This window comes from Falco naumanni, chromosome 8 (genome assembly GCF_017639655.2).
Source record: "Falco naumanni isolate bFalNau1 chromosome 8, bFalNau1.pat, whole genome shotgun sequence".
In the NCBI taxonomy this organism is placed as follows: Eukaryota; Metazoa; Chordata; class Aves; order Falconiformes; family Falconidae; genus Falco; species Falco naumanni.
In genome coordinates, this window is record NC_054061.1 from 12489327 (window position 1) to 12513093 (window position 23767).

The window sequence follows — 23767 nt, forward strand, 5'->3', positions numbered from 1 at the left end:
AATAGGAAACATCACTTGGAAAGTACAGCCAACATCTGAAACCTCTCCATCCAGCAGGCCAAGGTCATTACAGAGCATTAGGGAGCAGGTAATAGGCAGCAAGCTGAAAATGAGCTTGTGCTCTGACATGGAGGGAATTATTCTACCTACCCCCAGCAGGTGCATCGTGTTGGAGAGGGCTGAGAGGCCAATATCATCAGGAAGAGATTTGTATGATGAATTCTTGTAAAATAACTAAAATAACTATTGCTTCTCTGGGCAGGTAGCCAAGTGCAGCGCCCTTGCCTGGACAGTGGCTCAGGAGCCTCGCTCGGTTCCAGGAGGGGGTGTCGAACAGGTCCTGGGGAGCTCAGGAGCAGCTCGAGCAGCCCAGTAACCCCAGTCTCTGAGCGACCGCCGGCTGTGGGGCTGTGCCGCGGGGGTCGCGCTGGGCTGGGACAGTCACCGCCAGCGTGCCGGCTGCCAGCACCCCCTCGGGAGCTTCCTGGAACAACGGGGCAGGGAGAACAGAGCGAGTCGGTTTTAAACTGGCAAAAATAAGTTGCCTCCATCCTGCTCTCCCCCCTGCTCCTGCGACGGAAGGGTCTTGAACTCCCTCCTGTTTCTAGAAGAAACCGCAGCTTCGGGCGTAGCAACCCCCCGGCGGGACGGAGGGGGCTGCCGGGGCGCTGGACCGCGGGACCCCCGGCGGCAGGTAGCCGGGAACTGGCGTTATCTCTCCCGCTCGCTTCGCCCCCCCCGCCGGCGTCCGGGCGGGCGAGCGCCGGTGCAGGGCGGGGGCCGCGGCAGGGCCGGGCGGTGCCGGCGGCGGGGCCGGAGGAGGCAGCGCTACGCGGGGCGGCCCTGCCCGGGACCGGGGCTGCCGGCGGGGGAGGCGGGGCGGGGGGGCCGGCACTGCCGCTTTCGGTTTCTTTTCCCCTCGGTGCGCGCCCAAAGCAGGACCCGGCTGGGCGGCCCGGGCGCCATGGCTGGGCTGGGTGCTGTGGCCGGGCTGAAGGAGGAGCTGACCTGCCCCATCTGCCTGGGCATCTTCCGCAGCCCCGTGTCCCTGAGCTGCGGGCACAGCTTCTGCAAGGGGTGCGTCCAGGAGGCGCGCAGGGGCCGGCAGGGCCCCTTCAGCTGCCCGCTCTGCCAGGCCTGCGTGGACCCCCCCGCGGACCCCCAGCCCAACGTGCAGCTCTGCAGCATCGTGGAGCGGCTCCTGAACGCGGCCCCTCGCACGGGGGAGGAAGGGTGCGATGTGCCACGCAAAGAGGAGGGGGACAGCTCGGGCCAGCAGGAGGTGACCCTGTGTGATTTCTGCCTCTGGGAGCCACAGCCAGGCGTGAAGACCTGCCTGACCTGCGAGGCCTCCCTGTGCCAAGCCCACCTGAGCAAGCACAACACGAAGAGCCCCACGAAGGACCACGTCCTGGTGGAGCCCTGTGATGCTCAGTCCTTGGCCGAGAGGAGATGCCCCCAGCACGGCAAACCGCTGGAGTGCTACTGCCAGACGGACTCGGTCTGCATCTGCGTGCTGTGCTGTGTCATCGGCTCCCACAAGAGCCATAAGATCATCACTTTGGAGAAGGCTTTTGGCCAAGCGCAGGTGAGAGGCTGCCAGGAGAGTGGCCCAGGCGTGGGTTGTGTTTAGGAGAACCACGGGGGGCTGTGGCCCAGCTGCCTGCAGCACGGGGATAAAACATCTCCCGAGCCTCGGATCTACAGGCTGGGGATGGGGCTAAATCTCCATCTTGGGTCACTGAGCTTTTATGCCTAGTTTTGCCCCAGATTCCCTCTGGGCTCGCCCCTCGGGGTATAAAACGAGATGTTATAAACACTTTCTTCCCATCCTGAGGAGCCAGGCTGGTGGGACTGAGTGCTTGTGGCTATGCTTTTAGTTCTTGGTGTACTTCCAAGCTGGAAGATCAGCCTGAGCTGCGTTTACGGGAAGAAAATGAATGACAGAGCAACAGAAAGGAAGCTGTCAGCACTGAAAAGTAGCTTTATGCGTGGCCGTTGCACATGAACAGTTTTCAGTCTCAAATTTCTTTCTTGTGCTCAGAATTGTTGTTATTTGTTCAGGGATAAAATCTTCCAGTTAAACTTTATGTAGTGATTTATCCTGAGAGCATGCGGTGAACAAACTTTTTGCAGGTCTAGCTTAACCCATTTCCATAAAATTGCTGATCTGGTGCCCATGTGTCAGTCCTATCCCGATATCTCTCTGGTTATTTTTATAGAATATTTTTCCTAAAACTCTGGAAACAATGAAAACACACGAAGCCGCACTGGATCGAAGCATAGCAAGCCTGCTGGAACAACAGGAGCAAGTAAAGGTTTGTTCCAAGGTCCTGTACTGCTTTGGGGATGGTTGCTTGCTGGTAGCTGATGAGATAAAGTTTTGTTTTGCCCTTCCCCAGATTGTTGATTCCAAAGCCTTTTTTCATTCTTGTGTGGTTTCTCAGATGTTTTCTAGGTTTCTTCTCTGAGGGAGGATGATGAATAACTTTCTTATCAGTCTGGGAAGTATATTCTTAGTTTCCAAAGGACTTTTGAGCTTGAAAGTTGCTGTTAAGTCTGTGCCTCCTGATTAGTGGGTGGCGGTTGGCTTTCCTTTTCCCAACCTTATTCAATTGGCAGGGTCTAAAACATTTCGGAAAATATTTAGGATAAATAAATTTAAGATAGTAATTTTGGAAAATATTATGGAAAAAACCCAGACCATGTTACAGTGATTTTATTCCTTTTTACAACAAGAAATCCCTTTAGGTTAGCTTGTGGTTCTAAAAAGTTGGTAGGAATTAGGTTAAATGATTGCCCCAAAGTGTTTGGGTTTTGCTCCTAGCATGCAGTCACCTATCTAAAAGCTCTGAAAGAGCAGGGAATTTAACACAGGTCTCCAAACCCTAGCTCATTCTGCTTAGGCAGAATTGGCACTTGCCTTCCTCCACAGGGAAAAGTGATGGGAGCAGAAGTCCTGGTGCTGGGAAAAGGAAATGTATATATTCTAGTATGAAGACGAAACTTTACCTCTTGGCAGTGTCCTGTCTGGCAGTATAGCTACTTTCACACTGTGAAGGAAGCTGGGTGGAGGTAGTAAGCAAAGAAACTGTTTCCTCACCCACCCTTAAAAGGACCAAAGGCAATGTATCCCAGAAAAACACCAGTGCAGAATAAGGAAATATATGCATAGTGGAATGTCTTCAGCAAGCATCATGCAAGAAGCACTACTTTTTTATCTTTTTCTGGTCAGTTGCCAGATGCTTTCTGCTGTCAGTGGGACATCTTGATTTGTTGTCATATGGAGCGGCACTAAGTTAGTGGTTACTTCTCTCAGCCCGGAAAAGACCAGGCTCTTTCCTGAGAGAGAGAGTTAGTGTGGAAAATGTAGAATTCAGTCCCTAACAGCTTTGAAAGTGTTTTCTTCATAGGCTAAGGGGAGTCTGCAGAGGGATCAGCTGAAGAGCCTCTTTGACGAGATGCGTATGCAGCTAGAGACCAAAGAAGAGCAGGTCTTGAAAACTCTCAGTCACAATGAGGAGCAAGACCTTGCTGAGATTCAGACGGAGATAGAAGAACAGAAAAAGGAGAAGGATGCTGTCAGCCGTGATGTACAGGAGATGGAGGCTCTGAGAGATCAGAAAGACCTACTTCTTTACACCAAGGTACCTAACAGCATCTCCCTTCCCAGAGATACTCAGCTCTTGGGCTGGCCTTTGCCTGGTCTATGCTAATTCTACTTTCAAAATGTCTTTTACAGACTTTTGCAGCGATTCGAGCAAGGTAAGCTCTTCCTGAGGTGGTGTACTATTGCATTACACTTTGTTTCAGGTGCCTGGTAGTCTACTAGTGCGAGTCTGCTAGCCCAGCCTGCATGCCCCGGCCCCACAGCTCCCTGGGCTTGCCCTGGCTGCCCCCTGGGCATGCTGACTGCACACTCTTGAGCCTGGCTTTGGCAGAGACCTGGAGAAGCCCCAGAATATTAGCAGAGGTCACGTGTGACTCTTCATATGCAGCATGGCTTCTTTTGCCGTACTCTCCACACCTGTTCTCAAGACCCATTCTGAGGGCAGTTCCTGAATATTTAGGTCCCTGAGTGGGCATGCAAAGGATGGATGAGCTTAGGTATCCTGAGTCATCCTCCAGTTTACGTTGCCTTCTGCTTATAAGAAGCAAATGTGGCAGAAGCCGAAACGTGCATGAAGGAGAGGCTACAAAGTTCATGGCTTTTCTGCTGAGCTGTTCCACTAGCGCCTGCCCAGCGCTGTTCCTCCACCACAGCCCACCGCTGCATGCACACAGGCGGCCCCAGCCTGGTCTGTCCCCAGCCCTGCCTTTCAGGTGCAGCAGTTGCCCCTTGGCTGTCATAATGCAGCACCTCTGGTTTGCTGTCCCAGCATCCCAGCAGCTGTCCCTGACACCTCATTAGCTCCCGCTGTGGGGACTTGAGGACTGTAATCGCAAACATGATGCTAGGGCATGTCCTGGCAAAGCTGGGGCTGAGGCGGCTGAGACAAGGTTCCCTGGGGACAGGTACTGTCCATGAAGTGAATTTCATCCTAACAGTGTTGAAGGGATTTGGGGTTCTGGGAGAAACCTGCTCAGAGGGGGAGTCCCTGGTAAAGCTGCAGAGGGAGGGGAGGATAGAAGCTGCTTTCTGTATCTCCCATCGAGGCTGCATGTGGAGCAGAAGAGGCAGTTGTTGGCTCAGGGATGGGTTTTTTGATGGTTTTCTGACAACTTGCTGCTCTTCTGATGTCTTTCTGTATGTTTTAGGAAACACAAGCCAGTTCCTGACACAGCTGGTGTACAACTACCACTGCCACCCATTATTTTGAATGAATTAACAACAAACACTGCTCTGAGGTTTTTCCAGCAATTTCTCTCAGACATGCAGTCCTTATTTAAAGCACTACCTGGTAAGTGATCATTTTGCTACGCGACAAGCAAGATGGAAAACATATTTTAAAAAGAACTGTAATAAGACACTGAGTACAAGTACCTCTAGAAGAACTGATTAATCACACTTACTAGACAATCTTTAAGGTCCTTCCAACCCATTCTATGATACTCTATGATATGATTGTATTTTCACATATGTGTACATAAAAGGGCCTCAGGGCTTTTGGATGTGCTCTGAATACACGCTGTTAAAGTGGGCTCTGGGTAAAGAGCTGTGGATGTCCTAGGAGTTCTCTGAGAGGATTAAGACTAGCAATGCTTCTTCTGTCTGTAGCATGACTTTGATTCAAAGCACAAGGAAAGCTGAGAACTCTTCAAAGCAGCAGCAGCAGCAGGTGGAGTTTGTCTCACAGTGTAAAAAATCTACTCTTTTGTAAGATCAACCTACTGTCCCAGTGCTGTGCACAGTGGGATGCTTGTCCAATTGAATCAAAAATATTAGGGTTCCTTTGTTACAGCTCCCATGCTGACAGTGAGCCTAGGGTCAAGACCGAGAGACAGCTGGGGTGGGAAGGCTCTACCCAGGGCACACGTGACAGTGCGCACACCTAACTGGCTGCCGCCCATACAGCCTTGGGCGCACCAAGAAGCACACTGCTCACAGCCGCTCCTCAGCTCTGTCTCTGCCATCCCTGTAAGCACAGCCCAGACCTATTCTGGCTAGAAAACCTCAGATCCAGGTTTCCTAATTATCTATGCCACCTGAGCGGTTTTGGTTAGTTGCCCAAGTCACTGCCGCTGTTTCAGTTTCCTGAAGGAGTAACTTCCAGAAAAATGTCACTATATTGAAATGCATTACATGCAAGAGAAGGTCTGAATAACAACATTCTTCAAATTCCTGAGTGTAGAACTCACTTTTTGTTACTGGCCATGGTAAGAAGTTTTGAGAGTTCTAGAAAATAACTTCACAGTATCACAGACTGGTCAGTGTTGGAAGGGACCTCTGGAGATCATCCAGTCCAACCCCCTGCTCAAGCAGGGTCACCTAGGGCAGGTTGCACAGTCTCATCCAGGTGGGTTTTGGATGTCTCTGGAGAAGGAGACCCCACAGCCTCCCTGGGCAGCCTGTTCCTGTGCTCTGTCACCCTCAAGGTAAAGAAGTTCTTCCTCATACTCAGAAGGAACTTCTTGTGTTTCAGTTTGTGCCCATTGCCCCTGGTCCTGTCACTGGGCACCACTGAACAGAGCCTGGCCCCGTCCTCCTGGCACTTGCCCTGAGGATATTTGTAGCCCTTGGTAAGATCCCCTCTCAGCCTGCTCTTCTCCAGGCTCACAGGCCCAGCTCTCCCAGCCTTTCCCCACAAGGGAGATGCTCCAGTCCCCTGATCATCCTTGTAGCCTCCGCTGGCCCCTCTCCAGCCGTTCCCTGTCTCTGGAACTGGGGAGCCCAGCACTGGACACAGCACTCCAGACGTGGCCTCGCCAGGGCAGAGCAGAGGGGGAGGATCACCTCCCTGCCCCTGCCGGCCTCGCTGCTCCGCACGACCCCGGGACACCACTGGCCTTGGCCACCCGGGCACACGGCTGGCCCACGGGCAACTGGCTGCCCACCAGACCTCCCAGGCCACCCCCAGCCTGTGCTGGTGCCTGGGGCTGTTCCTCCCTGGGTGCAGGACCCTACACCTGCCCTTATTGAGCTTCATTAGGTTCCTCCCCACCCAGCTCCCCAGCCTGCCCAGGGCTCGCTGAATGGCAGCGCAGCCTCCTGGGGTATCAGCCGCTCCTCCCAGTCTGTATCAGCCACAAACGTGCTGAGGGGACACTCCGTCCCTCCATCCGGGTCGCTGATGAATAAGTTGGAGGACGGGACCCAGCACAGACCCCCGGGGAACACCGCGAGCTACAGGCCTCCAGCCAGGCTGTGCGCCACTGGTCACAGCTCTCCGAGCTCTGCCATTCGGCCAGCTCTCAGCCCACCTCACTGTCCCCTCATCTCACCCACATGTCCTGATTTTATGTATGAGGCTGTTATGGGAGACCCTGCCAAAAGCCTTGCTGAGGTCAGGGTAGACAACATCCACCACTCTCCCCTCACCTACCCGGCCACTCATTCCATCACTGAAGGCTGTCAGGTTGGTCAGGCATGATTTCCCCCTGGTGAATCCATGTTGACGTTCCTGATGACCTTCTTTTCCTCCACATGCTTTGAGGTGACCTCCAGCATGAGCTGTTCCATCACCTTTGCAGGGACGGAGGTGAGGCTGACCAGCCTGTGGTTTCCGGGTCCTCCTCCTGTCCTTGTCCTTTTTGAAGACTGTAGTGACACTGGCTTTCCTCCAGTCCTCAGGCACCTCTCCTGTTCTCCATGGCCTTTCAAAGATGATGCAAAGTGGCTTGGCAATGACATCTGCCAGCTCCCTCAGTGCTCACGGGTGCATCCCATTGGGGCCCATGGATTTGTGAGTGTCAAGCTTGCTTAAGTGATCTCTAATGTGATCCTCCTCGACCAGGGGAAGTCAGCCTTTCTCCAGACTTCCTCTCTTGTCTCCAGGGTCTAGGAAACCAGAGGGCTGGCCTTGGTGGTGAAGACTGAAGCAGAGAAGGCGTTCAGTAACTCCACCTTCTCTTTGTCCTTCGTCACCAGAGCACCCACCTCATTCAGCAGCAGGCCCATGTTTTCCCTAGTCATCCTTTTCCTGCTGACGTACTTGGAGAAGCCCTTCTTGTCCTTGACCTCCCTCACCAAATTTAGTTCCAAATGGACCTTAGCCTTCCTGGTTGCCTCCCTGCATGTTCTGACCACATGCCTATATTCCTCCCAAGTGTCCTTTCCCTCTTTCCACATCCTGTAAACTTCCTTCTTCTGTTTGAGATTTGCCATAAGCTCCTTGCTCATCCATGCAGGCCCCTTGCCTTCTTTGCTTGATTTCCTACTCACGGGGATGCACCTATCTTGAGCTTGGAGGAGGTGATGTTTGAACATTAGCCAGCTCTCTTGGACCCCCCTACCTTCTAGGGCCCTAACCCACGGGATTCCTCCAAGTAGGTCCTTGAAGAGGCCGCAGTTAGCTCTCCTGAAGTCCAGGGTTGCAGTCCTGCCTACTGCCCTGCTTACTGCCCTGCTTCCTCCACGCAGGACCCTGAACTCCACCGTCTCATGGTCACTGCAGCCAAGGCTGCCCTCAACCTTCCCATCCCCAACCAGCCTTCTTGGTTTGTGAGCACAAGGTCTAGGAGCACACCTCACCTTGTAGGCTCCTCCACCACCTGCATCAAAAAGTTATCATCAATGCTCTGCAGGAACCTTCTGGACTGCCTGTGCCTGGCTGTGTTGTCTTTCCAGTGGGTATCAGGGAGGTTGAAGTCCCCCATGAGAACCAGGGTCTGTGATGGTGAGGCTACCCCCTGTTGTCTGTAGGAGGCCCCATCGGCCTGATCAGGTGGCCTGTAGCAAACACACAACGGTGTCCCCCATGTTGGCCTGCCCCTTAATCTTTACCTGTAAGTTCTTGACTTGTTCACTTTTGAAGCTTCGAATGTTCCTAAGCAAATAAACATTTATAAAATGGCTGTGCTACTGTTCACACATTTCTTGTACGTAGAATTTTCTAAGAGTTTTTAAAAATGCCTAATGAAGCTCTGCAGAGGACAATGATAGAAAACTAAAATTGAAGAGTCGCTGTAGTTGGAAACAAAAAAGGAAAAAGACACTTCAAAATTGTGAAAGAGCAGCATTTCTTGAAAAGTGTTAACAATCCCCTTTAGAATTACATAGGAGCAGCTTAGAGAGGTGCTGAGGGTGTTTCAGTTAACATATGCTTTTAATGACTTGGATAAGATGACTTGGATTGACTTTGATGAGTTGGATTGGGAAATCCAGCTTTCAGCAACAGCAAAAGGGATGTGTGCAAATCTGCACAATTATTAATTAACAATTGTAATGTGTTTTTTTTCTTTCTGCAGTTCATCAACATCTGACTTGTGCAGCTGCTCACCCTGACCAAACAATCTTTGACTCCTCATTTGGTTGTTACACATATAATATAACACATAACCCATATTCTTTACCATACGTGCAGAGTCACCAGAGCCTCTCAGAGGGCTGTCACTTCTGGGAGGTGACAGGACACCAGCAATGCAAGATGCTGGAAGCTCGGAATCATTCACAAGAAGATTGAGTGCTACCTGTGCATGTGTTGTGATTACCTTAGTGTGTTCCTAGGTGAAACCATGATCACAACTGAGAACTTTTCTGCAGGCTTCAAAGTGATCAGGGTAGAGCTAGACTGTAGAAGAAATACACTGTCATTTTATAACATGTCTGTCAACGGTGGAGGTCCTGCTGAGAGACTCAAGCTTATACAGGCAGTAAGCATCCCTTCAAACTACCCCGCCTATGCTACCTTTTTTGTGTCAAACGGCTCTTTGAAGCTCCTGTAGTGATGGGGGGACAAGGTGGTGTTTTGTATTTCCAGGCCTAGGTATTGGGAGTGCTGCTGCATGGAGGCTGTGCTAAGCTGGCATATCAGCAATCAGGGTTTGGGCTGCTGTGACCGCTCGTCTGTGTGACGGCAAGGCCTCTGCGGGGTATAGCGCAGCACACCGCCACTTACTGCCAGGGCTCCTGTCTTATTAGTCCTGTGAATCACTATGAAAATGCTGCTGAGATGCACTTTGTTGCATTGGATCAAATGCTGTGTTGGCTGCATGTTATTAGTGTAGTTTGCAAAACACAATGGCAAGTTGGTGTATAAAAATGTCGACAGCACAACATTAACTGCTGCAGAACTGAGCAGCAGCAATGCTCATGTTTGCTGTAATGCATCAGCTTTTACCCCTGCCTTCCTCCACCCATCCTGCAGAACCTGAGCCGTCTGTTGCAGAAGCAAAGATGGCCTGGGAGGCAAGCAGAGACTAGGCAGTGAGACAACTGCTCTGCCTTGCTGCCGTCACCCCCTGCGAGCTCTCTGATACATCACTTACCTGCTTCTTGCCACCATTTCGATTTTCTCCTCATGTATGCAAAAATCTCACAGCAAAGGGAGTAACGAGGAAAACTCATGTGCTTTTAGCCTCTGCCATATGGGGCCTGGCCCAGTTCATTACAATTGTCCAAACACCTTGGGGAGGAAGAGATGATATTGCTGCCTTCTGACAGAGCCAGGATATTTGCCTGAAGAGGTCCAGGCAGGAGCTCTTCACCCCAGCAGGAACAGTGAAGGGCCTTAACGAATGTTACAGTTTTGCAGATGCTAAAATAAATCCTCGTTCAGTCTTGGAAGAAAGTGGCTGTGTTTTGTCTTTTGCATTTTATGCACCAAAATGATACAGAAGACCATGTGGGCAGAGCTGGGTCTCCCAAATGCGCCTGCAGTGGCTGCTGCTCTGCCCGGTCTGGGGTGGTGCAGGCGCCAAGTGAGGTAAGCAAGGCTCCTGAGATGGTGCAGGGATGTTCCTGCCCTAAAGCACATTTCTGAGAGCCTTTCCAGCCCGTTTCCCTGTCACCTGGCTGCAGGTAGCAGACCAGCCTCAACAAGTCCCAGTAAAACTTTCCCCTGGGTTCTCCCTATTTTACCTACAGGTAACCTGTAACTGCTGTGGAAAAGAACCAGACAAAGCAGAGGGAGTTCCTGGCTTACCCCTGCTGGGCTCGTGCTCTTCTCATCCAGGGCTTACCTTTCATTTGCTGTCCCTGGCATGGGATGGAGAAGCTTTCTGGGAGGGCAGAGGGCTGCAGGAGAATTGTTCATCTCCTGCCCTCCCCAGCACTCACTGCTCCCACCAGTCTGGTGGTGGTGGCTCATCCTTGGAGCGATGCTGCATGAGACTGAGGGCAACCATCTCAAAGCGGCTGCCACAGTTTAGAGGAGCTGCGTGTGGGTGGAGCCTGGGACGGGGGTGTTATCTCTGCTGTCCTGTCACGAGGACTTGCATGCAGCCTCTGTGCTGGGTCTCCAACCATGGCACAACGCCAAGGTCATCTCTTTTAGTTTCGTTTCTCGCAGGCCAGCTAACACACCATTTCTCCAGCCATGGCGAAAGCCAAGGAAGGATATGGAAGGGGTGCGAGCCTGGAGGATGAACTCAGCTGTCCCATCTGCCTGTGTCTGTACAGGGACCCAGTGCTGCTGAGCTGTGGACACAGCTTCTGCAAGCAGTGCATCCAGAAGGCGCTCAGTGCCCAGCAGCAACCGAAGGCCACTTACTCCTGCCCCGTATGTCAGCTCCAGCTGGGGCCCATCCTGGATCTGCAGAAGAATTTCCAGCTGTGCAGCATTGTGGAGGCATTTCTGGCCACAACTTCCAAAGAACAACAGGACGAGGGCTCTGCAGAGGAGAAGGAGGTGGTTCCCTGTGACTTCTGCCTGGACTGGTCCCAGCGAGCCGTGAAAACCTGCCTGAACTGCGATGCGTCCTTGTGCCAGGCCCATCTGAACAAACACAACGCCAAGGCTTCCCAGCAGGACCATGTCCTGGTGGAGGTTGGCGCAGGCGGTCTGGTGGAGGAGAGGAAGTGCCTGGAGCACGGCAGGCTGCTGGAGTGTTACTGCCAGGATGACGGGCAGTACATCTGCATGCTCTGCTCTATCGCGGGATGCCACAAGGGCCACAACATCATCAGCCTGAAGGAGACACATGACAGACAGCTGGTAAGGGGCTCTCCTCTCCCCATGGCCCCTGCAAGGGTTGCTGCAAACTCCTGACCCGGAGGAATGGGGCAAGCTGCAGGAGGGGCCGGAAGGATTTCACCGGGGAGTGGGGATGGGGGCAGGCAAGGACAGGCAGGCAGCAGCTCCGGGGATTTCATGCCCACCCCGGCAGGGACTAGCGCATTGTGCTTGAATTTGCTTTTCATTTCCTCCTTTGTGGTGTCAAAGCAGCCTGGCAGGCTAAGCAGAGGAAGAAAGGCAGAAAACGGTGTTTGGGGCTGCCTGGGACGGGTAAATCCTGCAGTGTGTGCTGATGTGGGTATGCATGTGGGTAAGTGGGCGAGTGGCAGGCGCAGGGCTCCGCCGCCCCGGCTGCTGCAGTGCATACCGGTCGTGCACAGCCCCATGCAACTGCAAACTGCCACGCACCAGGGCGTGCCTGGCTGCGACTGAGAAGTATTCTTGCAGGGGTTAAGAAATTTCTTTCTCCACAGAGCCTCGGGGACCCCACCACTGCTGAACTTTGGGTTGGGAAACAGGTTTTCCCACTCTTCCCTCTGGCTCCCTACTCCCTCTGCCACAAATTTTGCTGAGCTAGAGTCCCAGAGGGCACAGAGATATGGTCCCTCATGTCCTTGGCTTTGAGTCCAGCTGCTGTCCTTGAAAAGCTCCAGAATCAGCTGAGACTGAGGAGTTAAAATGTATTTTCCATTCCTTTCCATAAAATGCTTGCTCACTGCTTGCATTTGAAATTTCTGGGCTCAGTTTAAAGCCCAAACAAAACACCCTGCAGGAACCCAGTGCATGGGCAGGAAATGCCTGGCTTGCTCCCAACCTCAGGACAGGTCACAACCTCCTCAGGAATTAGCAGGAAGCATCCTTTGCAGTTACACATATTGCAAACTAACTTTCTCCCCTATGTTACATATAAAAAATTCAGGGCTGCCAAACAGAAGTGGGGTGTCTAGGATAGTAACCGTTCCCTTCATCCCTGGAGCTGGTAAGGGAGCAGTAGTGCCCTGTCTATGGGGAAGCCATCTCCATGGGTCTCAGCTGCATATTCCTCTTGTTTGCTTGTTTTTTTTTAAATTCCCCAAGTTAGCCAGAGGAATCAGGAATACAGCTTTTTAGAAGGAATTATAAAAGGGTTTTGGTGCAAGGAACCTCAGCTGAATTTGATTATTTGTCTTTTAATTTTTCCAAGAGTAACACTTTCCAGCTGTGACAACTATCTCATGGAAAACCTAAGTTTTCTGGTATCATTTTTATTAAAGAAACGGGAGTCTAGCAGCTGTGTTTGCTGTGGCCATTCTTGGGTGCTCAAGGTGTGAAAACTGCTGGAGGCAGCCAGAAGCAACCAGAACCAAAGACTGTCTGATCCCCAAAGAACAAAGTTTAATGTCCCTTCTGAAATGTGTCATTGTGCAGTATCTATAACAGCACTCAATGATAGTGGTATCTGTTAAAAGAAACAGCTGGGTGAGTAAGTACCGCTGTTTTGCTGATCTTCAGAAAAGGTGGTTGCTTATTACCTTATCCTCAGATCCCACAGCTGGTGACAGATGTGAAAACTAAGGATTTGGGTCACGTTAGGTACATGTGAAGATTCTGGCAGGAACAGAGCCTTAACGGATAAATTGAGATGTAATTATTTAAAGTGAAATTTACTTATTCAAAGGGAAAGTTGTTTACTAACCTACCTATACAAAGTTCCACATCTATAAAAATTAAACACTGACTTGAAAGTTTTCAAGGTCATGTCAGTTTTCCGTTATGCCCTGTCTTTATGAGGAGGCGTTTATTATAGGACTTGCTGGTGAAAACAGGAAGGTAGAAGGTACCTGTGCCATTTTATCAGCTCTGCAAACTGCCAGTCTGGTTTAAAGCTACCTGTGTTGCTTCCCTACTGCAAAGTACAGTGCTGCCTTTCCTTCTTCTAGGGTGAACTCATGGACATTGTGACATGGCTGCAGGAATGTAAAAGCACTTTAGCTACTGTCCTAGAAGAGCTTCAGGAAACCAAGAATCAGCTCAAGGTTGGTACTCAGATCATCACTCACTCAGAGCATCTTTCCTCCACAATTTCCCAGAAGTAAGTGATGGCAAATACACTGTTAGAAGCAGATGAATAGAAAGAGATACAGTCCAAAGCAGGGAGAACACCGGTGTGAGAAACTGCCAGAAGCCAAGCTTTTTCACAGCTCCCCAGCATAGCTCTACAGAAGGAACCACCTGGGAGACTCTGCCATATATTGTGGTTGCACAGATGAGGTTGCAGGACTGGCAGACCACAGATCATACCTATCATTATGTATTTTTAAAGTTCTCTATCTGTTAAATGAAAGAAAAACAAGTTGAGTCTACAAGTGGGATTCTCAGCGTGTACCAATAGAGTTCTCACATTGCTAGCTGGATTTTATCTGATTTTTTTACTAATTACTAATTTTTTTATTAATTTTCATAACCCTGTGCTTAATCAGATATTCTAAGCAAATGTTTATTGTCTGCTTCCTTCTAAAGCCAGTGCAAAGGATAGATACAATTAATAAATAATTCATAAACAGGGACACTAAGCTGAAGTCCTGAGTTCCTGAGGCAGTGCACCATTTTCTTATCTGTTCATTTAGACTAATACAGAAACAGTGACTTCTCAGCTGCAAATGCTGTTTGAAGAGATGAAGACAGAGATGACTCAGAAAGAGAAGAAGATCCTGAGTGACATTGAATCCAATGAGAAAGAACAGCTGGCATATATTACCAAAGTGAAGAAGAAAATGGAACAGAGGAGACATAAGGCTGAACAGGATCTTCAGTCTTTGCAGAAGATGAAAGAGCAAACGGATATTTTCCTCTTTCTCAAAGTAAGCAGCAGTACTCCGCTTTTCTTCATGAATATCGCTGTTTCTCAGCCAGCTGCCCTTTCTGGAAATCACATTAACAATTTTTTTCCTTTTTCTTTTGGCAATCTTATTTGTAGGAATTTAAACTGGCCAAGGACAGGTATGTTCCAACTGAAAACACTTGTTTTATTCTTTGAAAAAATATGGTGTTGATAACTGGGATCAAACCCATTGCCTGTCTGTCCCAGAACCCTACGCTGCAAAGCTGCTCTCTATTCCCGCTGAGCCAGAGGGCACCACCTCCACACAAGTAATGAAGATGCAGATACCCGCCTGCCATCCCAGAGTTCCCTTTAAGTTTCAGTTTCCTTGGCAGCTACACGGTTGCTGGATTCTGATGAAAACCAATGTTTTTTGTTACCAGAAAACCGTTTTTATCAGAGATTAAGCCCATAGGGTTCAGTTTACAGCAACACTCTCTTGGATGGGTATTGGTGCCACTCCTGTATGTAGGTCCCAGTGAAAAGCCTTCGGCTGCAAAGGTAACTGGCTCATTTCCCACTGAGTTTTGCTTCTGCTTGTGGACAAGCTTAATAGCTACACAGATTTATTATCCTTTCCCTTGCAAGTGATACATTTGACTTATCACATCCTAATTGACACCTGGGTGTCAGCTGCAATTCAATGGTGCAAAATCACACCAACAGTAAATTAGAGATCCACAAGAGGTTTTGCTGCAGCACTGAACTCCCCAGCCGCATGAAGGGCTAGCTCAAACATCTAGGTGGATTTTAAGATGTCATCTTTTTAACTTGTACAAATTAAAGCTGAGTTTGAACTTGGATTGTAAGGATAACTTTGAATCACTGTGTACCTAGGGGGTGTGCTGGCAGCAGCATAGTCCATTACTCACAGCTGTGCTACAAGTCAAAATCTAGACTGTGGGATCAAAGTCATTTTCCAGAAGCCTGGACACCATTTAATACGTTTGGCATTTTCTTTCTATCAGGATGGCAGTTGTGCTAGAACAGTAAGAACCTGCCTGCAGCAGGTCAAATCACAAGGGTATCAGCAAAACTCCTTCCCCTTTCTCATTTCCAGCATTTGAAAGTTCCATCCAGGTTTGGTAAGCAGAAGGCATTGCCAAAAAAATAACTACATAACAATTTCAACTCACTTAACCTTATCAGAGAGCTGTTTACATGATAATTCATGTTGCCAAAGCACCCTCCTCTTTTGTAGAGTCCTTCCTAAAAAAGGATTTGTTAACTTTCTAATGCTAAATGGTTTTCCTTGGTGAAATGACTGCCTACGCTCTAGGATTCGGAGTCAGAATTTCTGCGTTGAAGGGACGGACATGGTGGTGGTGCAGCTGGATCAGGCCAGGATCGATTGCTGCCGACGCCTGATGTGGGACTTCATGAGTCAACTGGGCTCACTGCTGGAAGATGTGCACAGTGAGTGACCTGCCCCGACCTGCCGGCCACACGCTGCCGAACCCAAGCAGAGACCACCAAGCCCCAGGGTTCAGTGAGCAGGGCTGATGGCCACTGAACGGTGGCTCCTTTATACGGGGCATGTGCGTGGCCCTGAGGGGCTGATAAGGATTCAGATGGGATCTTGGGGTGTTGGAAAGGGGAGGGAAAAAGGGGCGGAAAGACTGTTTCTGGGGATAACAAGAAAGAGGTCTGCTCCTAACCAGCGTAAGGACAGCTCCTAGCTGAGGTGGTTTCCTGCTCCCACCTACCTCCCGAGTCTTTGGGTGTGCAATCATGCTTTTGAGAAATGGCCCCTTCGTTTGCCCACCCCTATCCCCACCTAGTTTACCCCCGACCATGAGATCCAGGGACACAGTACCAAATCCCAACCTTGAATGCATTACTAGCTTTGTAAAACATTCTTCTCCATCCTTCTTAGGTGAACTCACCAACCAAATTAAGCGGAACAGGTAAATCCTTTTCTTTACTTACAAAATGTTCCCTGCAAATTTCTCTAACAGTTGTTCATTTAAGGACCGTATGCCCTGTGCTCCTCTGCTTTGGTCTCAAGGAGAGCCCAACAGTCTAGAAGGCTGTCCTTCATCTCAAAAGAGGGGGTCAGATCTATTCACATGTCTTATCTTGTTATTAGCAAGATGTGATTTGTGTTTTATGAGTCACTAACATTCAACACTATTTCTTTACAGTGGGGCTTCAGACACTGGTACCTCTTCAAATTGTAAGTGTTCAAAAATACTAGTTATTCCCCAGGACTCTGGCCTGGGGCTGTGAGTCTTGCAGAGAAAACCTCCCACATAAAAATGTGAGCATGCATATCTTCTCCTTGCCAGAGGTGAGACAAGCAGGCGTGCAGCCTCAGGGCACAGCTCTCAAAATCTGCAGTGGGCAAAAATCTCTGGGAACTCACCAGAGGAATCATTTCTCTTCAGCCTGAGGGAGAAATTGGGTTTGCTTCAGTATCCAGTAATCTGAGTCTGAGCTTGCTCCAAGGAAAGACCATGTAGGGTGTGCTGGGTTGACCCTGGCTAACACAGGTGCCCACCACAGTCACTCCATCACTCCCCTCCTCAGCTGGACTGGGGAGAGAAAATAGAACAAAAGGCTCATGGGTCGAGATAAGGGCAGGGAGATCACTAAGCAATGACCGTCACAGGCAAAACAGACTTGATTTGGGGAAATTAGTGTTATTTATTACCAATCACCAGAGTAGGGTAACGAGAAATAAAACTAACATCTTAAAACCTGCTTTCCCCACCCCTCCCTTCTTCCCAGGCTCAACTTTTCTCCCTATTTTCTCTCCCTCCTCCCCGCCAGCGGTGCAGGGGGACAGGGAACAGGCGCTGCGGTCAGTTCATCACATGTTTCGTCACCCCTTCCTGCTCAGAAGGAGGGCTCCTCACTCTCCCCCTGCCCCAGCGTGGGGTCCCTCCCACGGAAGCCAGACCTCCAGGAACTTCTCGAAGGTGAATCCTTCCCATGGGCTGCACCTCTTCATGAACTTCTCCAGTGTGGGTCCCTCCCACAGGGTGATGTCCTTCAGGAACAGGCTGCTCCAGCCTGGGTCCCCCGCGGGGTCACGAGTCCTGCCAGGAGCCTGCTCCAGCCTGGGCTCCTCTCTCCATGGGTCCACTGGTCCTGCCAGGAGCCTTCCCATGGGGTCAGAGACTCCTTCGGGGATCCACCTGCGCTGGCGTGGGACCCTCCCCGGGCTGCAGCTGGGTACCTGCTCCCCGTGGGCTCCATGGGCTGGGGGCACAGCCTGCCTCACCGTGGGCTTCCCACGGGCTGCGGGGGGATCTGCTCTGGTGCCTGCAGCACCTCCTGCCCCTCCTTCTGCACTGACCTGGGGTCTGCAGAGTTGTTTCTCTTACATATTCTCACTCTTCTCTTTGGCTGCAGTTCCTCTGATATTTGGGGTTTTTTTCATCTCTTCTTAAACACATTCTCCCAGAGGCGCCACCACCGTCTCCGATGGGCTGGGCCTTGGCCAGCGGCGGGTCCGTCCTGGAGCCGGCGGGCACTGGCTCCATGGGACACAGGGGAAGCTGCTGGCAGCTTCTCACAGAACCCACCCCTGTAGCCCCCCGCTACCAAAGCCTTGCCGTGCAAACCCAGTACAAGGGTTTCCCACCAACTGAGCAGGAGCTGGAGCAAACCCAGTGCCTGAAAGGTTTCCCAGACAAATCCAAATGCTGCAGGTGATATTAAATCTGTAAACAGTATTTCTCTTATGATAGTACTAATCTGATGCTCAAATAGATTTCTGCTGGGTACAGTGGTGTATCCTTTCTACATGCTTTTTCTAAGAAATGGTTTTTATAAGTTATTTGAAAGATTTTTTATATTTTTTAATTGCTGCAACAGAAATTCTATTTGCAAACAAGTTTTTCTTAATTCATAAATTCAAAATAAAATCCTATCTTCTTCACCCCTTTTTAATTTTTGGAGGGGAAAATTACTCTCTTCTGACAAGCATTTCTTAGAGACATGTTAATGGTAAAATTTTACTTGGGAAGGGATGTGTTTGAGAAGAGCTGTTCATTGGGGGGGTTGAGAACAATGTAGTCTTGCCCTAAAAGCAAACGTATTTGTTTTACCAGACACATTTGAAAAAGCAGAAAAAAATCTCGTTTTCTTTTTACAGTAATTCATGTAGCTGATGATGGCTGGAGAGCACAACAGGCATGTGGTGCAGGTAAGCAATTAAAAGGAGGATTAATTACACAGCACAGCTTAACAATACAGTTACTTTCACTTAGAATTATAGAATCATAGAAATTTTTAGGTTGGCAAAGATCTTTAAGATCATCAAGTCCAACTGTTAACCCAGCACTGCCAAGTCCACCACTAAACCATGTCCCTAAGCACGACACCTATGTGTCTTTTAAATACCTCCAGGGATGGTGACTCATCCACTTCCCTGGGTGCCTGTTCCAGTGCTTGACAACTTTTTCAGTGAAGAATTTTTTCCTAGCATGCAATCTAAACCTCCTCCGATGCAACTTGAGGCCATTTCTTCTCATCCTATCAGTTGTTACCGGGAAGAAGAGACCAACCCCTACCTGCCTACAGCCTCCCTTCAGGCAGCTGTAGGGAGCGATAAGGTCCCCCCTGAGCCCCCTCCTCTCCAGGCTGAACACCCCCAGTTCCCTCAGCTGCTCCTCATAAGACTTGTGCGCCAGCCCCTTCCCCATTAACATAATGTCAGCCTGAAATCTAGAGGTATCTTCTTCCATCAGTGTACGTGGCCATTTATTTGTCTTGTGAGCTCAGTCTTCTTCTACAGACATATTCATGTCTGTGTTCTGTACAGAACCAGATGGTTACTCAAAACAGGGGAGCAAGAGGAAGTATCTTTTCTGAGGCAATGCAAAGCTATACTTGGAAGAAACTTGTCAAATATGTTATTAGCATAGTGATAAAATATTACTTTATTATTACAGTAAGTGAAACTTTTCCATCTTGTGTATTCCTACAGCACAAAACCAACGATTGGTGCGCTTCAAGTGGCACATGTAACAAAGTGTATGGTCCATGTATGCCCAGAAGTAAGGGAGAGATGAAAAAAAAGAAGCCAGAACTGAGATGGAAAGAAAAAGTTAAATATTGTCAAAAATGCCTTCTAAAAATGGGGACCTGCCAGATGTCTTGACCTCCCCTGCATACCTGCAATTAAAAGCAATTCTGTAGCATACGCAAATTTGGAAAAGTGCTAAGAATGAACATAAGAAAATCTCCAACTGCTGGACTATATCATCTCATGGTACTAATGATACTTGTGTATTATTAGTTGTGGTGACTGTGTTGTCATTTTGTGGTTGGATAACAAAAGAAATGGCTATAGATACAGATAAACAAGGCTGGCTGATTTCATGCCATCACCAGGAATTAATTGTTGAGAGCATTGTTTGTGGGTGGTTGCAGTAGGAAGCTGTTCAGGACCATGCCACAGATTTGGATTATCACATTTAACATGAGTGATCTTTGTAGCAAAGAATTAATTATCTGTGTATGAGTTAGCCTCTAAGCCACATTTTAACACTTCCGCAGAGTGCTCAAAGAGCCATGCAAAATACACAGTCAGCAGCATACGAAGATGCTTTACTGGTCAAATCTTCATGTGTTTAGATGTTCTCTTCTGATCAAGCACATGCCGTGCTTTCCTGATGTAGCCCTTATTGCACCTGTCAGCTCCACCAAGGGATTTCATGGACACTGACAGGCAGCTAGCTCACTCTGCTTTTGTGGGATGCTCTGTGCCTAGCTGTGGTTTAGATCCTACATGCAGGTTCACAACCTGGGTGTTTCTTCTCCAAACGATAAAAATGTTTGGCTGCAAATGTGAGTTGCCAACATCAACATTTTTAAGAAATAAAGGCTAAAGTTCTGAATGCTTCTGTATGAATTAGAATTCATGGCTACAACTCTATTGTCACTTGTGGTAATCAACATATACCTAATTGCAGTGATTGAAAACAATAAACTCAGCAAAATCCATCTTGGATTTAGTGTAATGTCTCCCTTCATGGTTTAGATGGACTCACCAAGCTGTAATGGATCCTAAGCAGCCCTTGGTCTGCTGCATACATCAATTGTCAGCGTAACAGAAAGTGCATGGCCAAATTCTGAGAGCTCAGCAGTAGCTCAAGGTGACTTTGCAAATATTCCCTACTGCTCGAAGCCAGTGAGACATGAAGGACAGCTGCTCTCAACCACTGAAATGAGGCAAAAGAAATGAGCCTGTCCTTCAGCACTTTTGTGTCCTGGTCTTTTCTCTGGCTGCCAGGTAGTTATTGCTTTCACCCCAGGTGAAAGAGCCATGACCAGCCAATGCAGTTCAGTGCCGCTGCTGCATACAGCAAGTTATTGCACTGCTATAAATCACTACAGAGAGATCTACTCAAGCACGGTATCTTAAGGCACTCCCTCCTCTCCATCTCACAGCACGTCTTATGTTTGACTACATTTAGGAAACGTCAGCACCTCTGTAGCTCCTTCTGAAATACCAGTTTAGCATTTCCTCAGTGAAACCCGTATTACAAACATGTATTCCCACACCTCCAGCCACAGGCTGCTGTGGGAGAGCTGGAGCACCACTCTCCTCACTAGCAGAGGGAAAGGGCAACTGGCAGCAGTGTGCTGAGCGATTCCTGCACTCCCAGGCAGCTGCCCTCACCAACAGGTTTCTGGATATATGGCTCCTCCCTTGTCCACAAGCAATTGTCATGTTTTTAACACCATTTCTGACAGTCTTGGAGAAGCCATGGTATTTTCTTCTCCCAGGGAGGTTCAGGTCCTGACTTCACCTTTCCTCCAGTGCCAGCCATCAGCTCCCTGAATCTCTGAGCCCCTGGCAGAAAAGTCCGTTAACTGGTTAGAAAAGGGTCCTTCCAGAAACCTTCACCACAGGCAACCATCCAGGTTTTCACAAATGGAGCCATATTCATAAGAGGCTTTCAGAAGGGCCAGGAGCGGTTGAGAAGGGAGTATGTCTGCAGCTGGCTGGGTTGAGGCCATTCATGCTTGAAGGAAGAGCTCCACAGCCCGCACTAGACAGTTGTTACGCTGCCTTTGAAGCATTGATCACAGATAACACAGTATTGCACTAAGACTGAAGTACTTTGCATAACTAAAACCCAAGATCAATGAGATTTATTGACCAAAACAAAGATAATAATTGTCTGGATGGAACTTGCCCAGCATCTAATTTGGAGGGAAAAGTGCATGTAGCTCTTTACTGCTAGGTTTATCGGACTTGAATTTGGGTTGATGTTAAGCATCTGCCAAAATGAAGCAAAAAAGGTAATTCTATTGTAGGCAAAATTAATGTGATCCAGGAGATAAAGACCTTATTATTTCTGCTATGTGGCAAAAGCAAAGGGTTTCATTTCAAGTAGATTGGAAAAAATACATTTTTTAATACTGCTGCAGGCTCACAAAGCTTCTGGAAGAAAATTACTATCTAGGAAGGTAGATTTTCTGAGTTAGATACTAAGCTGATGGTGCAGTTTATTTCCCCCATACGTTTGCCTGCTATAGTATTAGCAAAGATACACTCCTCTGAATTTGAGACTTGTTGTATTTTTAATATTCCATGCATTAGCCTTGAGGAAGCAAAGAGAGGTGAAAAGACTAGGTGAAAGCAATGTAAAAAACCACACTGAAGTCCAACTAAGCAGTCTAACCCACAACAACAATGAAAATTTTAACACCTTATTAGTTTTTGACTCTAGGAGACATTATTGGACCATGGCATACATTCAGAGTATAGCAATTCTGTACAGATATTTTTGCAGAACACACTTTCTTGATAGCAATATAATTGTGAGATATGTAGTCCTGAGCTATGAACAGAGCTTTTTTTTTTTTTATATCTTTATGGCTTAGGTATTTTGATTACCTCAGGACTCTCATTCATTGTGTCTTTCATTATTTATTACGCTCTCTTCCCTCCTCCTGCTTAATTTTTGCTTGGCATTTGTCTCATCCTTGAGGAAAACCTTTAGAGGGGAGGAAAGCGGAGTAGCTGATTTTATGGCTCTTTTTTTTTGCATTTGCCAAGCATTGCATGATGTAGCTGAATTTATAATCAAATGCATAAATAAAATAGATTTCAGAAGCTAGGACAGGCTTCTTTCTGTTACTCTAGTCTGATGGGTCTTCTAAGTAATTCACACACACTACATCTAGACCTTTATGTGTCTGACACCTTCTAAGACCAGCAGGTTAGACACCAGACCCCAAGGATACCACTTTGATTTTACATGCTGGACACCACAGGAGGTCTTGAGGAAAGTTGTCCTAAGGGTCCTGATTGCTCCCCACAAAGGCTCAAGTTCAAGAAGCTCAGAGTAGCTCCACATTTGCTTCTGCTTTTTCCCTATTTCCTGGCTTAACGTGCCTGGATGACCAGACAAGGTGCCCACATGGGGAAAAAGGTTTCTGTGAGCTCTGATACACTTTCTCACTTTCTGGGCAACAAGCTAAGCAGCTCCCACCTTCTCTATCTCCAAACTTCATACAACATTTTGCAAATGCAGGCCTGATTCTCAGAAGACAGCAAATTGTACAGGGAAGCAAGGAAGGACGGACAAGGAGAGAAAACAAGTTTTTAGCTGCTTTCACCACAGCCTACCTGCCCTACCATGGACTCACAGAGCCAGTGGGACCGAGGCAGTGGGCAGGGAGGTAGCAAGAGGACATCACTGAAAGCAGGAAGCTCCTTACTTAGGGTTGGGAACCAGGTGGCATAAAGCAGCTGACAGCTGGGGGAAATCAGAGGGTGCCTTATCTGCTGAGTGATAAAGCAGAGCTGAAAGCCCAGAGAGGAGTCAGAAGAACCAGGGGGAGTCATTGCACACAGAGGTTTTGTTGACAATGTGGAGAGGGATGATAACACTGTCCCATGCAGCTTGTAGAGCTCTTTGCTGGGGGGACCAGGGCACAGCAGGGCTGTATGAAAGCTACTGGGCAACAGGCAAGGTGGAAGGGCTTCCCTAGCTGCAGTGTGCAGGGCTGCCCAAGAGCATGAGCCTGGTGGAACAAAACCAGTGTTTTTCAAGACTGTTTTGTAGTCTGAGAAACTGGTCTCTGGAGACTTGATATTATGAGGATGATGGGGCAATCTGGAGAACTGGAGGCAGTGGGTTTGACAGGCAGACAGAGTGGGATGGGCAGATGGCACAAACTAGCATTTGTGTGTCAGCAAGCCCCAGCTCACTGTTCCTTGGCAGGAAATTCTGGAGTGTGAGGAGCCCAGAGGCACATTTCTCCAAGGCCAAGGTCCCCTTAGCACAGAAATACATGAACCATAAAACTTAATGTACCTCGAGAAGAGGAAAGCAGTTAGAAGCTAAATGATTTACTTATCTTAAATATTTACTTGGATTTCCCC

At 48.7% G+C, this 23767-nt stretch overlaps 2 protein-coding genes and 1 long non-coding RNA gene across 3 annotated transcripts; all 3 read left to right on the plus strand.

Moving 5' to 3' along the window:
• The first annotated feature begins 891 nt into the window (after positions 1-891).
• Positions 892-10165, plus strand: LOC121092969 (E3 ubiquitin/ISG15 ligase TRIM25-like). Its single transcript, XM_040604690.1, has 6 exons — positions 892-1588; positions 2223-2318; positions 3414-3647; positions 3743-3765; positions 4759-4901; positions 8848-10165. Exons 1-6 carry the CDS (start codon positions 965-967, stop codon positions 9060-9062), a joined length of 1335 nt encoding a protein of 444 aa, XP_040460624.1. The 5' UTR covers positions 892-964; the 3' UTR covers positions 9063-10165.
• A 641-nt stretch (positions 10166-10806) lies between these two features.
• Positions 10807-17222, plus strand: LOC121092538 (E3 ubiquitin/ISG15 ligase TRIM25-like; the record flags this gene model as incomplete). The annotated part of the gene is made up of 8 exons (XM_040603735.1): positions 10807-11534; positions 13475-13570; positions 14162-14395; positions 14512-14534; positions 15695-15831; positions 16292-16322; positions 16560-16591; positions 17188-17222. Coding segments are annotated over exons 1-8 (1206 nt in total), but the record flags the coding sequence as incomplete, so codon positions are not given.
• Positions 17223-17232: 10 nt separating this feature from the next.
• On the plus strand, positions 17233-20370 carry LOC121092970. The gene is made up of 3 exons (XR_005829445.1): positions 17233-17336; positions 18518-18568; positions 19352-20370. It is a non-coding gene; the product is annotated as an uncharacterized LOC121092970 (long non-coding RNA).
• Positions 20371-23767: the final 3397 nt, after the last annotated feature.